Source organism: Geotrypetes seraphini, chromosome 5 (assembly GCF_902459505.1).
Source record: "Geotrypetes seraphini chromosome 5, aGeoSer1.1, whole genome shotgun sequence".
Lineage (NCBI taxonomy): Eukaryota > Metazoa > Chordata > Amphibia > Gymnophiona > Dermophiidae > Geotrypetes > Geotrypetes seraphini.
Genome location: NC_047088.1, coordinates 262,549,082 through 262,561,593, shown reverse-complemented (window position 1 = coordinate 262,561,593; position 12,512 = coordinate 262,549,082). Strand labels below are relative to the sequence as shown.

The following is a 12,512-nucleotide window of genomic DNA, read 5'->3' as shown; positions in this document are numbered from 1 at the left end:
CAATCTTCTCCTCTGACGCAACCGGAAACCGGAAGTTGCAGGAGAGGAGAACATTGATCAACTCCAGCAGCTGCGCGTGCACAGCTTTTTGAAAGCGTGCGGCTGGGTGAAAAAGAAAGCTGGCAAACTCTGCATATAAGGTGAGGTGGAGGGAGGGAAATGTAGGGCTGCAGAACAAATTATTTTGCTTTACATGTATTCTTATGGGAAAACGCGTTTCACACAACAAACGTTTCACATAACAAACTTGCTCCTGGAACGGATTAAGTTCGTTGTGTGAGGCACCACTGTACTTTTTTTTGTTGTTCTAATTTTCTTATTTTTAGAACCATACTTATATGGAAAACTTATGTGAAATTTATTACTTAGCTTTCACAATTTTTTTAGGTGGAGGCGCTCCCCTAGAAAAATTGTGAAAGCTAAGTAATAAATTTCACATAAGTATTCCATATAAGTATGGTTCTAAAAATAAGAAAATTATATATATTAAAAAAAAAGTATATATATAAAAAAAGCATGAAGATTGGGTTCAGTGAGCTCGGCCACTTGAACCATTGGGTACATTAACCCTCTGAGGATCGGGTATAACCTTTATCTGATTAAGGATTATGTTAAAAGTATATGGACACGGGAAGTTGTAAATTGAGGTGATAATGAAGCTGAAACCCTGACATTTCCAGCTAACCACAGAGATAACATCTGGGCCACAGAATAAAAGGGTAGTTTTAGAAAATTACTCAACACGATTCATAGTCAAATGCGCAAAGACAACGGAGCGCAAGACAATAGCGCGCATGACTGCGCAATTATCTTGCACGCAATTGTGGTTGCGCTCAGTTGTCTTTGCGCAATTGTCCGCACGCATTTGACTTGCCAGCCAAGACGCAATTATTTGTAGATGCCTTTTCCTAGTCAATCATTTTTTGGTGAATCTTTCATGACCCTTTGTATAAATAAGCCTTTGATGCTACTTTGTAGATACAGTGGTGCCTCACACAACGAATTTAATTCGTTCCAGGAGCAAGTTTGTTATGCGAAACGCGTTAAGCGCAGTGACTAACGACTGCCTGCAGTGCCTGCGCGGAAGGATGCAATACATCGGCAGCGATCGTGGAAGCTCGGGCGACTTCGTTGTGTGAAACGAAGTTCGTTGTATGAATCATGACATGAAGTTCGTTGTGTGCAGCGTTCGCTGTGCGAGGCGTTCTTTTGTTCGCTTGTCTAATTATGTTTTTTATAATTTTATGTAAGTAAATTATGTAAACCGTTTAGTTTTAAACGGGGTAGAAATTTTTTAAATAAATAAGGCCGAGAAACAAGTCAGTCCAGGCTAAGCAGAGAAGCAGGGGGGAAAAAAAAAAGAGTTGAGGGGTTCTGTAACAGGTGACAGGAGAAAGAGAACCCCCTCGACCTAGTCACGGCCCAGTTATATCTGTCACCAGTACCAAAGATGTGAAGCAAAACAGATTCTCCCAGACAGCTGGACAAGGCCTCACCACAGCCCAGCTACAAGCCATAGCATAGCCCAAGCCTCGCCACTGGCTTTGTTTACTGACACAGCCGCGACCTCTGCTCTTTGGCCTCATAATGTAAGGAGCAGTTCGGAGTGAAAATGAAAAGCGATATGGCCAGATTGCTGGGAGACCGTTGTGGTTCCAGTTTGAGGTGTGGTACTCCAGTGGTTAAAAGCTGGGTCCTCGGTGCTGAGCTTAGGCAGTTAACACCCAATTAACTATAAAACCACTATGGTAACTTTTGGGGGTGTTCCCAACATTTTGGGAGGTCTGCCGTGCATTTAATACGAAGAAAAGTTAGTTAATGTCCGTGTCTGCTTCTAGATAAGTGCCCGGTAACTGCATTATCAGCCATATGGTTAACTCAATGTGAACTGGTGCAAAGACTGGGGGACACTTGATGAAGTTACAGGGAAATACTCTTAAAACCAATAGCAGGAAAAAAATTTTCACTCAGGGAATAGTTAAGCTCTGGAACATGTTGCCAGAGGATGTGGTAAGAGAGGATAGCGTAGCTGGTTTTAAGAAAGCGTTGGACAAGGGAGGAAAAGTCCATAGTCTGTTATTGAGAAAGACATGGGGGAAGCCACTGCTTGCCCTGGCTCGGTAGCATGGAATGTTGCTACTCTTTGTGGTTCTAGAATCTTGTTACTCTCTGGGATTCCGGATTCTTGTTATTCTTTGAGATTCTGTATGGAATGTTGCTACTCTTTGTGGTTCTAGAATCTTGTTACTCTCTGGGATTCCGGAATCTTCCTATCCTTTGAGATTCTGTATGGAATGTTGCTACTCTTTGGGATTCTAGAATCTTGTTACTCTCTAGGATTCCGGATTCTTGTTATTCTTTGAGATTCTGTATGGAATGTTGCTACTCTTTGGGGTTCTAGAATCTTGTTACTCTCCGGGATTCCGGAATCTTGCTAATCTTTGAGATTCTGTTTGGAATGTTGCTACTCTTTGCAGTTCTAGAATCTTGTTACTCTCTGGGATTCCGGATTCTTGTTATTCTTTGAGATTCTGTATGGAATGTTGCTACTCTTTGGGGTTCTAGAATCTTGTTACTCTCCGGGATTCCGGAATCTTGCTAATCTTTGAGATTCTGTATGGAATGTTGCTACTCTTTGTGGTTCTAGAATCTTGTTACTCTCTGGGATTCCGGATTCTTGTTATTCTTTGAGATTCTGTATGGAATGTTGCTACTCTTTGTGGTTCTAGAATCTTGTTACTCTCTGGGATTCCGGAATCTTCCTATCCTTTGAGATTCTGTATGGAATGTTGCTACTCTTTGGGATTCTAGAATCTTGTTACTCTCTAGGATTCCGGATTCTTGTTATTCTTTGAGATTCTGTATGGAATGTTGCTACTCTTTGGGGTTCTAGAATCTTGTTACTCTCCGGGATTCCGGAATCTTGCTAATCTTTGAGATTCTGTTTGGAATGTTGCTACTCTTTGCAGTTCTAGAATCTTGTTACTCTCTGGGATTCCGGAATCTTGCTATTCTGTGAGGTTCTAGAATCTTGTTGCTGTCTGGGATTCCGGAATCTTGCTATTCTTTGAGAGTCTGCATGGAATGTTGCTACTCTTTGGAATTCTAGAATCTTGTTACTCTCCAGGATTCCGGAATCTTGCTATTCTTTGAGATTCTGTATGGAATGTTGCTACTCCTTGGGTTTTGGCCAGGTACTAGGGACCTGGATTGGCCACCGTGAGAACGGACTACTGGGCTTGATGGACCATTGGTCAGACCCAGTAAGGCTTTTCTTATGTTACCTGAGGTGTTACCAATTAGGGGGGGTTCTATTAAAATTTATGTGTCATAGTTATTGGTCACAAATGCAGCTAGATGAGACAGCACCTAGGGTGGTCCGCCCCCTCCCACTGCACCACTGATAGTATTCTAAAGTACAAGAGGGGAGTGGATCTGGGGTGTGCCTAGGCCTTATTTATTGAATAGTAATCGGGTACTCTGAAGTATTTTCCCTCACAATCTACCTATGGTATCTGGGATAATGAAGTGTTAGGAGCAGGCTGGAATCGAGCTTACAACCTCAGGGTGCTGAGGCAGCAGCTCTAACCACCAAGTCACTCCTCCCCCTTATGTGCACAGGTTATAGAATGCGATCAGTTACGCATCTAATTGCGCACAGTTCACACACACACCAGGCGTTTGGTTAATAAGTGCTCACACCTAAAGTCAGGCGCATAACTGCAGAATTCTGCTAGTATTCTGTAACAGTCATTACACACACAATTGCTGTTATCGAATTTGTCCTCATCATGCAGCATCCAGGCATCTAACTTTAGAAGACCCTTAGAGGCTTACCCCCTTTCATACCTAGTAATTAGCTCTATCTTTACAGCAGGGTGCAGCCAGCACTGCCTTCACGGGGGATGCTGGCGCCTCTCGTCCTCTTCGCCCCCCCCCCTGCGTACCTATTTAAATGTTCACCAGCTTGATCAGCATCTTCCACCTCCTGCTCGTGCCGACCTCGGCTCCCTTCTGATGTCACGTCTCGTTCGCGGGATTAGGATGTGATGTCAGAAGGGAACCAAGGCTGGCGTGAGCAGAAGGTGGAAGATACTGATCACGCTGGCAAACATTTCAAGAGATACACGGGGGCACCCAAGTTACACGGAAGAATGGGGAGCACACAGCGCTGCGATACTGGGCGCCAATCTTCCTTGCTACACCACCGGGTATAGCTCCTGCCCATTACATGCCCTAAAACAGCATTGTATTCATTAGCTGCTTCTCACACCTCTTAGAGCCTGCTAAGGAGATTTGCAATTAGCTCAAGGTGAGTTAGATTTGGGGTCTCAAAGGATTTCCCTAACTCTGGAAGGCTCACAGTCCCTAGTTTTGTACCTAAAGCAGTGAAGGGTTAAGTGACTTGTCCAAGGTCACAAGGAGCAGCTGTGGTTTTTGAACTGAGATCCCCTGGGTTTCAGCTCGCTGCTCTAAATACAGGATTACTGCTCCTCTCCAGCAGTTAACATGCGGGATCTCAAAGTCCTTCCTTAAGGGCCGCAATCCAGTCGGGTTTTCAGGATTTCCTCAATGAATATGCATTGAAAGCAGTGCATGCACATAGATCTCATGCATATTCATTGGGGAAATCCTGAAAACCTGACTGGATTGCGGCTCTCAAGAAGGGACTTTGAGATCCCTGTGCTACATGGACATGACAGCATGCTGTCCGTGAATGGCAATTTAAGTGTCTGGATAGCATACCATTTTGTGTGATGCATCCTGAGGGCTGTAAGCCACATTCTCAGTTGAAAAAGTAGGACTTCCCCTCTCCTCCTTTTACAAATGCTGACAGATTCATCCTGTCCCCAAGTGACTTGCTGGAAGTCAGAAGCCCATGGAGATCTCTCCACTTGCTGCCAGCAGCTATTACAGCAGAAATGTACATTTCAGAGGAACGCTGGAAACGGTTCGTGTAGGCCAAGAGTTTCCATGAGGGAGGTCTGCGAGGTTTCTAAAGCTCTTCAACAACCGATGAGCCCTGAAAACTCATCCCAGCCCCCCAAGGCCGCTGCTGACCACAAAGACTGTCCTCTCACATGACACCGTGTAAAACCAGTGAATTTCCCTGCAGGCACATGGGCACCTGCGCTTACAGAGAGTGACGGAGTAGTTCCAACACAAGTTTTTCTGATCTCAAGCAAACCTTTTAACTTTCCTCCACACGGGTTTAGGGTTTATTTTCACTGGACTACGGTTTTCTTTCTTTTCTCGGAGGGGGAGAGGGAAATCTCTTTTGTTGCCACAAGTCAAAGGTTCAGCAGATTCTGCAATGGGTGAGGCCATACTTTCACACAGTGATGTTTGCTTTCCAGGGTCCTCTCCTCTAGCCCGGACCCTAGGGAAGCACGCAGGGTTCGTACCACTATCTCCCCTTGAAGAGGTCTTTCCTCCGTCGCACCTCCTCCAGCACACGGGCTCTGAAGTGGTTCCAGTCCTCCTCGGTGCCCTGCTGGAGGCCCAGAGCCTGGTGAAGGTCTTGGCAGTGGGTACGGAGAAAGGGGTTGTATTCCTTTTCCTCCCCAAGAGTGGATGGACACTGGGAGAAAGGAGAGAGAGAAAGAAATGGATGTTATGGACTCTTCCGATTTATACAATGCTGAAAAGAATGTGACTCCCCTAGGGATTAGATCTTACTGTAAATCCTGACAAAACACAGACAAAAAGGATATGTTTTGATTATTTACTCAGCTATACAAAGTAGGGTAAATATAGTCAATTACTGATATTCAATTCATTAAAATGCTTGATGTTTCCCAGCAGAAACTCTCAGCCGGAGATCTGTATCAGAAGTAATTTCAGGACTTATATCTTCACCCTCCCTGATGATGGACTCAACTGAAACTCAGCTGGAGTTGGAGGCTTATGCTGATTGAAATTCACCCTACATAGGAAAATGCAACCACAAACTTAAATAAATGTAGACAAAATCAAACGTAAGCCTCAAGATTGGTAAGATATACAGTTCAACACCAAAGAAAGAGAAGCAGCACTTTGGAATAGAAACAGAAAGCAGTGCAAATTTACAGTAAAATTAAAAATAAAATTATTTTTTCTACCTTTCTTGGTCTGCCCATTTTATTCATGTTTATCTCAGTTTCTGCTTTCCTCTGTCTTTTCTTAGTTTTCTTTCCAGGTCTGCAGTCTATCTGCTTCTTCTCTCCTTCCTGTCTTCACTTCCTCTCCTACATCCACCATCGCTCGATACAATGGCATGATGACTTCCCGTGTCCTGGTTGTTATGCCCCTCTTTATGATGCCCAGCATCCTGTTGGCTTTCTTCGAGGCTGCTGCGCACTGTGCAGATGGCTTCAATGATTCATCCACCATCACACCCAAGTCTCTCTCAAGACTGCTGTCTCCCAACAATGCCCCCCTCAACTACAAATTGGGGGGGGCATTGTTGGGAGACAGCAGTCTTGAGAGAGACTTGGGTGTGATGGTGGATGAATCATTGAAGCCATCTGCACAGTGCGCAGCAGCCTCGAAGAAAGCCAACAGGATGCTGGGCATCATAAAGAGGGGCATAACAACCAGGACACGGGAAGTCATCATGCCATTGTATCGAGCGATGGTGCGTCCACATCTGGAATACTGCGTTCAATATTGGTCGCCGCACCTCAAGAAGGACATGGCAGTACTTGAGAGAGTCCAAAGGAGAGCAACGAAACTGGTAAGAGGGCTGGAACACTGCCCATACGCTGAGAGGTTGGATAGGCTGGGGCTCTTCTCTCTGGAAAAAAGGAGGCTCAGGGGAGATATGATAGAGACCTTCAAGATCATGAGGGGCATAGAGAGGGTGGATAGGGACAGATTCTTCAGGCTGAAGGGGACAACAGGTACGAGGGGGCATTCGGAGAAACTGAAGGGAGATAGGTTCAAAACAAATGCAAGGAAGTTTTTTTTCACGCAAAGGGTCGTGGACACTTGGAATGCGCTACCGGAGGAAGTGATCAGGCAGAGTACGGTACAGGGATTCAAACAGGGATTGGACGAATTCCTGAGGGATAAAGGGATCGTGGGATACTGAGGGAGGAGCTGGGATGTAACACAAGTATAGAAAGCTAACCAGGTAATAAGTATAGAAACCCAACCAGGTCGTGCATGCGCAAGACCAGAGGGTTAGGACTTCGATGGGAAGATAGGACTTCAATGAGAAACCAAGGTGGCAAGGGAGCCCCTTCTGGTGATTCAGACAGGTCGTGACCTGTTTGGGCCGCCGCGGGAGCGGACTGCCGGGCAGGATGGACCTATGGTCTGACCCGGCGGAGGCACTGCTTATGTTCTTATGTTCTTTCAGTTTTCCTCCATTTATTTTTCTGCATCTCTGTCTGCTTCTATTTCTACAGTTGTTTTGTTTGGTTTTTTTTTGCTAACTCTTCCCTCCCTCCCCCCCCTCTTCCAGCATCTTCTCTTTCTCTATCTTGCCCCCTCCATCCAGAATATCCTTTTTCCTCCAACACTTCATCTTTCTCTCCCCATCACCTTTTATCCTTTGCTTCTTCCAACTGAGTCGCGGGTCAGGGGCAGAGCCGACACGGGAGGCAGACAGCTGACTCCTCGTGGCTGCGTCTGCAGTGGGAGGAGGGGGAGTGAAGAGTCAGTGGCGCATCTGGATTGTAAGCAGCCCTGCCATTGGTCCCGTCCTGGTCCCGCTAAACCAAGACTTTGAAGCTGCTCTACTGAGATGTTCTGAATGGTGCCTTCTGCCCCTATTTGGGCAGCCAATAAACCATCCTATCTGTTGCCCATGCGGCATCTAACCCTAACACAGTGTAGTGTTCTGGCTGGCAGACCCCATATTACGCTTCACACGGGCTTTCTCTTACTGTGCACTTTTTCTCCAGGCGCTGCTGAAAGACCCATTGGGACTTCCTCTCCCGGGAGCTGTTTTCTGGCTCCAGCACTGCAGCAAAATTTAAGTTATCCTCTGCGTACTCGTGTCCTAGAGGAGAAAGACAAGGCACAGTGAGACTCAGAAAGTCAGAGGAGTGGTTCTAACCACTCCCAAGGTCATGTGCTTAAATGCTGGGCATTCCAGGCCAATGTAGCCACGGGTGAGCAGTAGCATACCTTTGATGTGATTGGTGGAGCTCCCCAAGCCCCTGCAGCTGAAGACTCCCAACATCCATCCCCCCTGGTGATTGGGTATTTCTCAACTCTCTAACCCCCCCTCCCCCCCCCCGCCCTGGTATCAGCTTTTCATAGGCAGTGACTCATGTACTGCATGTACCAGCCCTGGGCCTTCCTTCTGATGAAACCAAATACTGTATAGGGCACGGGTAGGGAACTCCGGTCCTCGAGAGCCGTATTCCAGTCGGGTTTTCAGGATTTCCCCAATGAATATGCATGAGATCTATTTGCATGCACTGCTTTCAATGCATATTCATTGGGGAAATCCTGAAAACCCGACTGGAATACGGCTCTTGAGGACCGGAGTTCCCTACCCCTGGTATAGGGGAAGGCTCAGGGCGTGCACAAGTAGCTTCTTCTGAAGAACAGAAAGGTTTAAAAGGTACCGGGGGGGAGAGGCAGAGATAGTTGAGAGATGCCCGATCACATAGAAACACAGAAGATGACGGCAGAAAAGGGCTACAGCCCATCAAGTCTGCCCACTCTGCTTACCCACCCCCTGTCTATGCCCTAATGACCCTCTTAGGGATCCCACATGGGTATCCCATTTATTCTTAAAGTCTGGCACGCTGTCTGCCTCGATCACCTGCACTGGAAGCTTGTTCCAATGATCAACCCCTCTCTCTGTGAAGAAATACTTTCTGGTGTCTGCAGCAGCCACTCTCTCCTCCTCTCCCTATTGGCTAAGGCTCTTAACATTTGCATCTCCTCTTCCTATAGGCTAAGGCTCTTTACACCTGCATTGTGATGTCATAGAACTTTCTGATTATAGAAACATAGAAACATGATGGCAGATAAAGGCCAAATGACCCATCATAGAAACATAGAAGATGACGGCAGAAAAGGGCTCCAGCCCATCAAGTCTGCCCACTCTGCTTACCCACCCCCTGTCTATGCCCTAATGACCCTCGTAGGGATCCCACATGGGTATCCCATTTATTCTTAAAGTCTGGCACGCTGTCTGCCTCGATCACCTGCACTGGAAGCTTGTTCCAATGATCAACCACTCTCTCTGTGAAGAAATACTTTCTGGTGTCTGCAGCAGCCACTCTCTCCTCCTCTCCCTATTGGCTAAGGCTCTTAACATTTGCATCTCCTCTTCCTATAGGCTAAGGCTCTTTACACCTGCATTGTGATGTCATAGAACTTTCTGATTATAGAAACATAGAAACATGATGGCAGATAAAGGCCAAATGACCCATCATAGAAACATAGAAGATGACGGCAGAAAAGGGCTACAGCCCATCAAGTCTGCCCACTCTGCTTACCCACCCCCTGTCTATGCCCTAATGACCCTCATAGGGATCCCACATGGGTATCCCATTTCTTCTTAAAGTCTGGCACACTGTCTGCCTCCATCACCTGCACTGGAAGCTTGTTCCAATGATCAACCACTCTCTCTGTGAAGAAATACTTTCTGGTGTCGCCATGAAATTTTCCGCCCCTGAGTTTGAGCGGGTGCCCTCTTGTGGCCGAGGGTCCCTTGAGAAAGAAAATATCATCTTCCACTTCGACACGTCCCGTGAGGTACTTAAATGTTTCGATCATGTCTCCCCTCTCCCTACGTTCCTCGAGAGCGTAGAGCTGCAATTTGTTCAGTCTCTCTTCGTACGATCACTGTGTGTGTGTCGGGAGGGGGGGAGGGGTTCTTGAGTCCACCCACCCTGTTTAGGGCTAAAGGTTCTCACGCAGGAGCAGTGGATACCCAGGACCTCAGTATGTCCAAGCCTAGAGAGGTATTTCTAGGAGGACATGATCTGACTGCCGCTCAGAAGACCCAGAGGGGCTAGGCCTCTGCATTTTGGGTGTCACTTCCGTTTTAACTTGTGCGATGGAGTCCCATGCTGACCTCCTAAACCTTTAAAAAGATTTGTATAATTTTATATGTAGACTGTACCGCAGCCGGCTTTATCCATAAAAGATAAGAATTGTCCTGGAAGGGGGGTTAAGAGAGTGATGGAAATTCTGCAGCTAAACTAAGCCATCAAAAAAGCAGACAATTTATGCAGTGACAGGGTTGCCACCGAAATGTGCTGCAGAAATAAAGGAGCCTGGCTTTCCTTTGTCTGGCATCCACTCTTCCTGCATCCCAGGCCCTCAAATCTTGATATTTTGAGAACTTTCATAGTATTTATCTTTTGTCACTTTCTCCGCCACCTCCACGTTATAAATTCCTGATTAAATTAACTTGTCTTTTTTTATATTTCTGGGCCATAGACCGTAAAGTCCACCTGGTTCTGTCCTAGCTCACTCCAGCCATCCCACTGTTTGCAGGATACCTACCGTAAAGTCTGGCTAGTAACGTCCTCATGTTCCAAGTTACCCTCCCCAGCCCAATCTTACATCAAATCATCACATATGGGACACAGACCGTGCAAGTCTGTCCAGTACCGGCCTTAGCTCTTTAATTTACATCCTTCGTTTTCTAATTAGAGATCCTCTATGTTTATCCCACGCTTTTTTGAATTCCACCATCGTTTTCCTCTCCACCACTTCCCTCGGGAGGGCATTGCAGGCATCTACCACCCTCTCCTTGAAAATGAATTTCCTAACATTGTTCCTCCCTGAAACCTCAATTTATGCCCTCTGACCCTTAAGGTCACAGCTGTGCACACCTGGCCAGAGAAGAGTATCATCTCCGAGCGTCACGACACCATCCAGTGAAGCCAGCATAGTCTCAGCGGTACCTTCAAACATCCTCCCTGCAAAAAGGATAGAGAAGATAGCAATAAACTTCCAGTGACTGCCTACACTTATCACACTGGTTGCCAACACACTAACTAATGAACCATTGAGCCCAGCTAGAAATGCCTCCCGAACATAGCTTTCTCCTCACGTTTCACACCGAACCCAGACTAAGGACATAAGGCCAGTATTCATTTAACCAAATCAGCCAGCCGTCCTCCAGAAATGGCGACAGGTGTACCCACCACAGCCTGAGAGGAAGAGGAGGTCTCCAGAGAAGAGGCAGGCCGGGCCGTCTCCAGACTTCCCATCCAAAACATAGATGGTGTGTCCCACTGTATGGCCTGGGGTGAAGAGAGCCTGGAACTGCAGCTGTCCAACCGTGATGTTCTCTTTATCCGAGACCGGGCTGTGCGGAGACACAAGGAAAAAGGAGGGGTTAGGCTGCACAGAGACAAGCCACGGACAGATTCACAAATGCAGAATCTTGTCGCTGGAAGTCTCTCCTTTCCTCTTGCCAAAACATTCCAGCACTCTACTGACTGCAACCCAGTGTCACAGCAGAGGACACTGACCGGTCTGTGACATCACTTGAAAATAAGCAAACACACACAGCCCGGTACACGTGACCCCCAGTCCCATTCAAGACGCAGAGAGACACCCATTCACTCAACAGTGGAGAATGTGTTCTTCACCCAAGAGGGAGCCAACCAATATCACATATTCCAAGAGAGTTCTATACAATCCTCGACAGCAGACTTTACGTCCGGCACACGTGTACCACTAAGCCAGGTTCTAACCTTCAAATTTACCTCATGTATACCCCACCCCCACCCCTTTTAGAAAACTGTAGAGCGGTTTTTAGCACCGGCTGTGGTGGTAACAGCTCTGATGCTCCTATCATGCTGTGTTTGTAAATTTTTCTTTACAATTAGGTTGTATTTTAATCGTGATATTAATATTTGTATGTTTTAAGTTGTATTTTAACCATGATGTATAATTTTGCCCATAGAAATGTGTATACGATTGTATTTATCTACTGTTGTGAACCGCCTAGAACTAATGGCAGGGCGGTATACAAGAAATAAAATTATTATTATTATGAGCATCGAAGCTGTTACTGCCGCAGCTAGCACTAAAACCCGTGCTATGATTTTGTAAAAAAAAAAAAAAAAAAAATATGGACCACGGCAATCGATATCTGCATTTAAGAACATCATTACTTTGGCGTAACCATTTGCATGCTCTGATGTTGCTTGAGAGGGGTCGGGGGCGTCATTCCTTGCGTCTTTTTGCAGGTTTGGGGTCTTTATATCTACTCCTTGTCTCATAGAACCAGAATCCTTAATTTGCCTTGAGCGGTGACGGCCTTGGGGTGGCTGTTCCCCAGCCTGGTCTGAAAAAATTTTTTTTTTTCTCTTTTTTTTTTTTTTCTTTTTACGTTTTTGTTTTGTGTTGGGGGGGGGAGGTCCTTTACATTGTTGTATTTTGGGACTCTTTGTTCGGACCTCCTCAGCTCTTTCTTCCTGCCTTGCTGGTTACTTTCTCATTGTACCTGTTGCCTTTTGCCTCAGACCTTGTGCCGAGTTCTTGTGGTTGCTCTTTTCTTCTTTGTGGGGTTGGTTTCTTGCTGGGCGGGGTAGGGTATGGGG

The 12,512-nt window shown here is 46.3% G+C and overlaps 1 protein-coding gene across 1 annotated transcript in view; it reads right to left on the bottom strand.

The window, feature by feature from the left end:
- Nucleotides 1-3,708: 3,708 nt before the first annotated feature.
- LOC117361017 (probable hydrolase PNKD) overlaps nucleotides 3,709-12,512 on the bottom strand; it is a 126,545-nt gene continuing 117,741 nt past the window's right edge. Inside the window, exons 6-9 of the mRNA XM_033945783.1 lie at nucleotides 11,106-11,269; nucleotides 10,791-10,877; nucleotides 7,872-7,987; nucleotides 3,709-5,581 (exon numbers count right to left, since the gene is read on the bottom strand). Coding sequence (XP_033801674.1) covers nucleotides 5,408-5,581; nucleotides 7,872-7,987; nucleotides 10,791-10,877; nucleotides 11,106-11,269 — 541 coding nt within the window. The 3' untranslated portion in view covers nucleotides 3,709-5,407. The remainder of the gene's footprint in view (nucleotides 5,582-7,871; nucleotides 7,988-10,790; nucleotides 10,878-11,105; nucleotides 11,270-12,512) is intronic.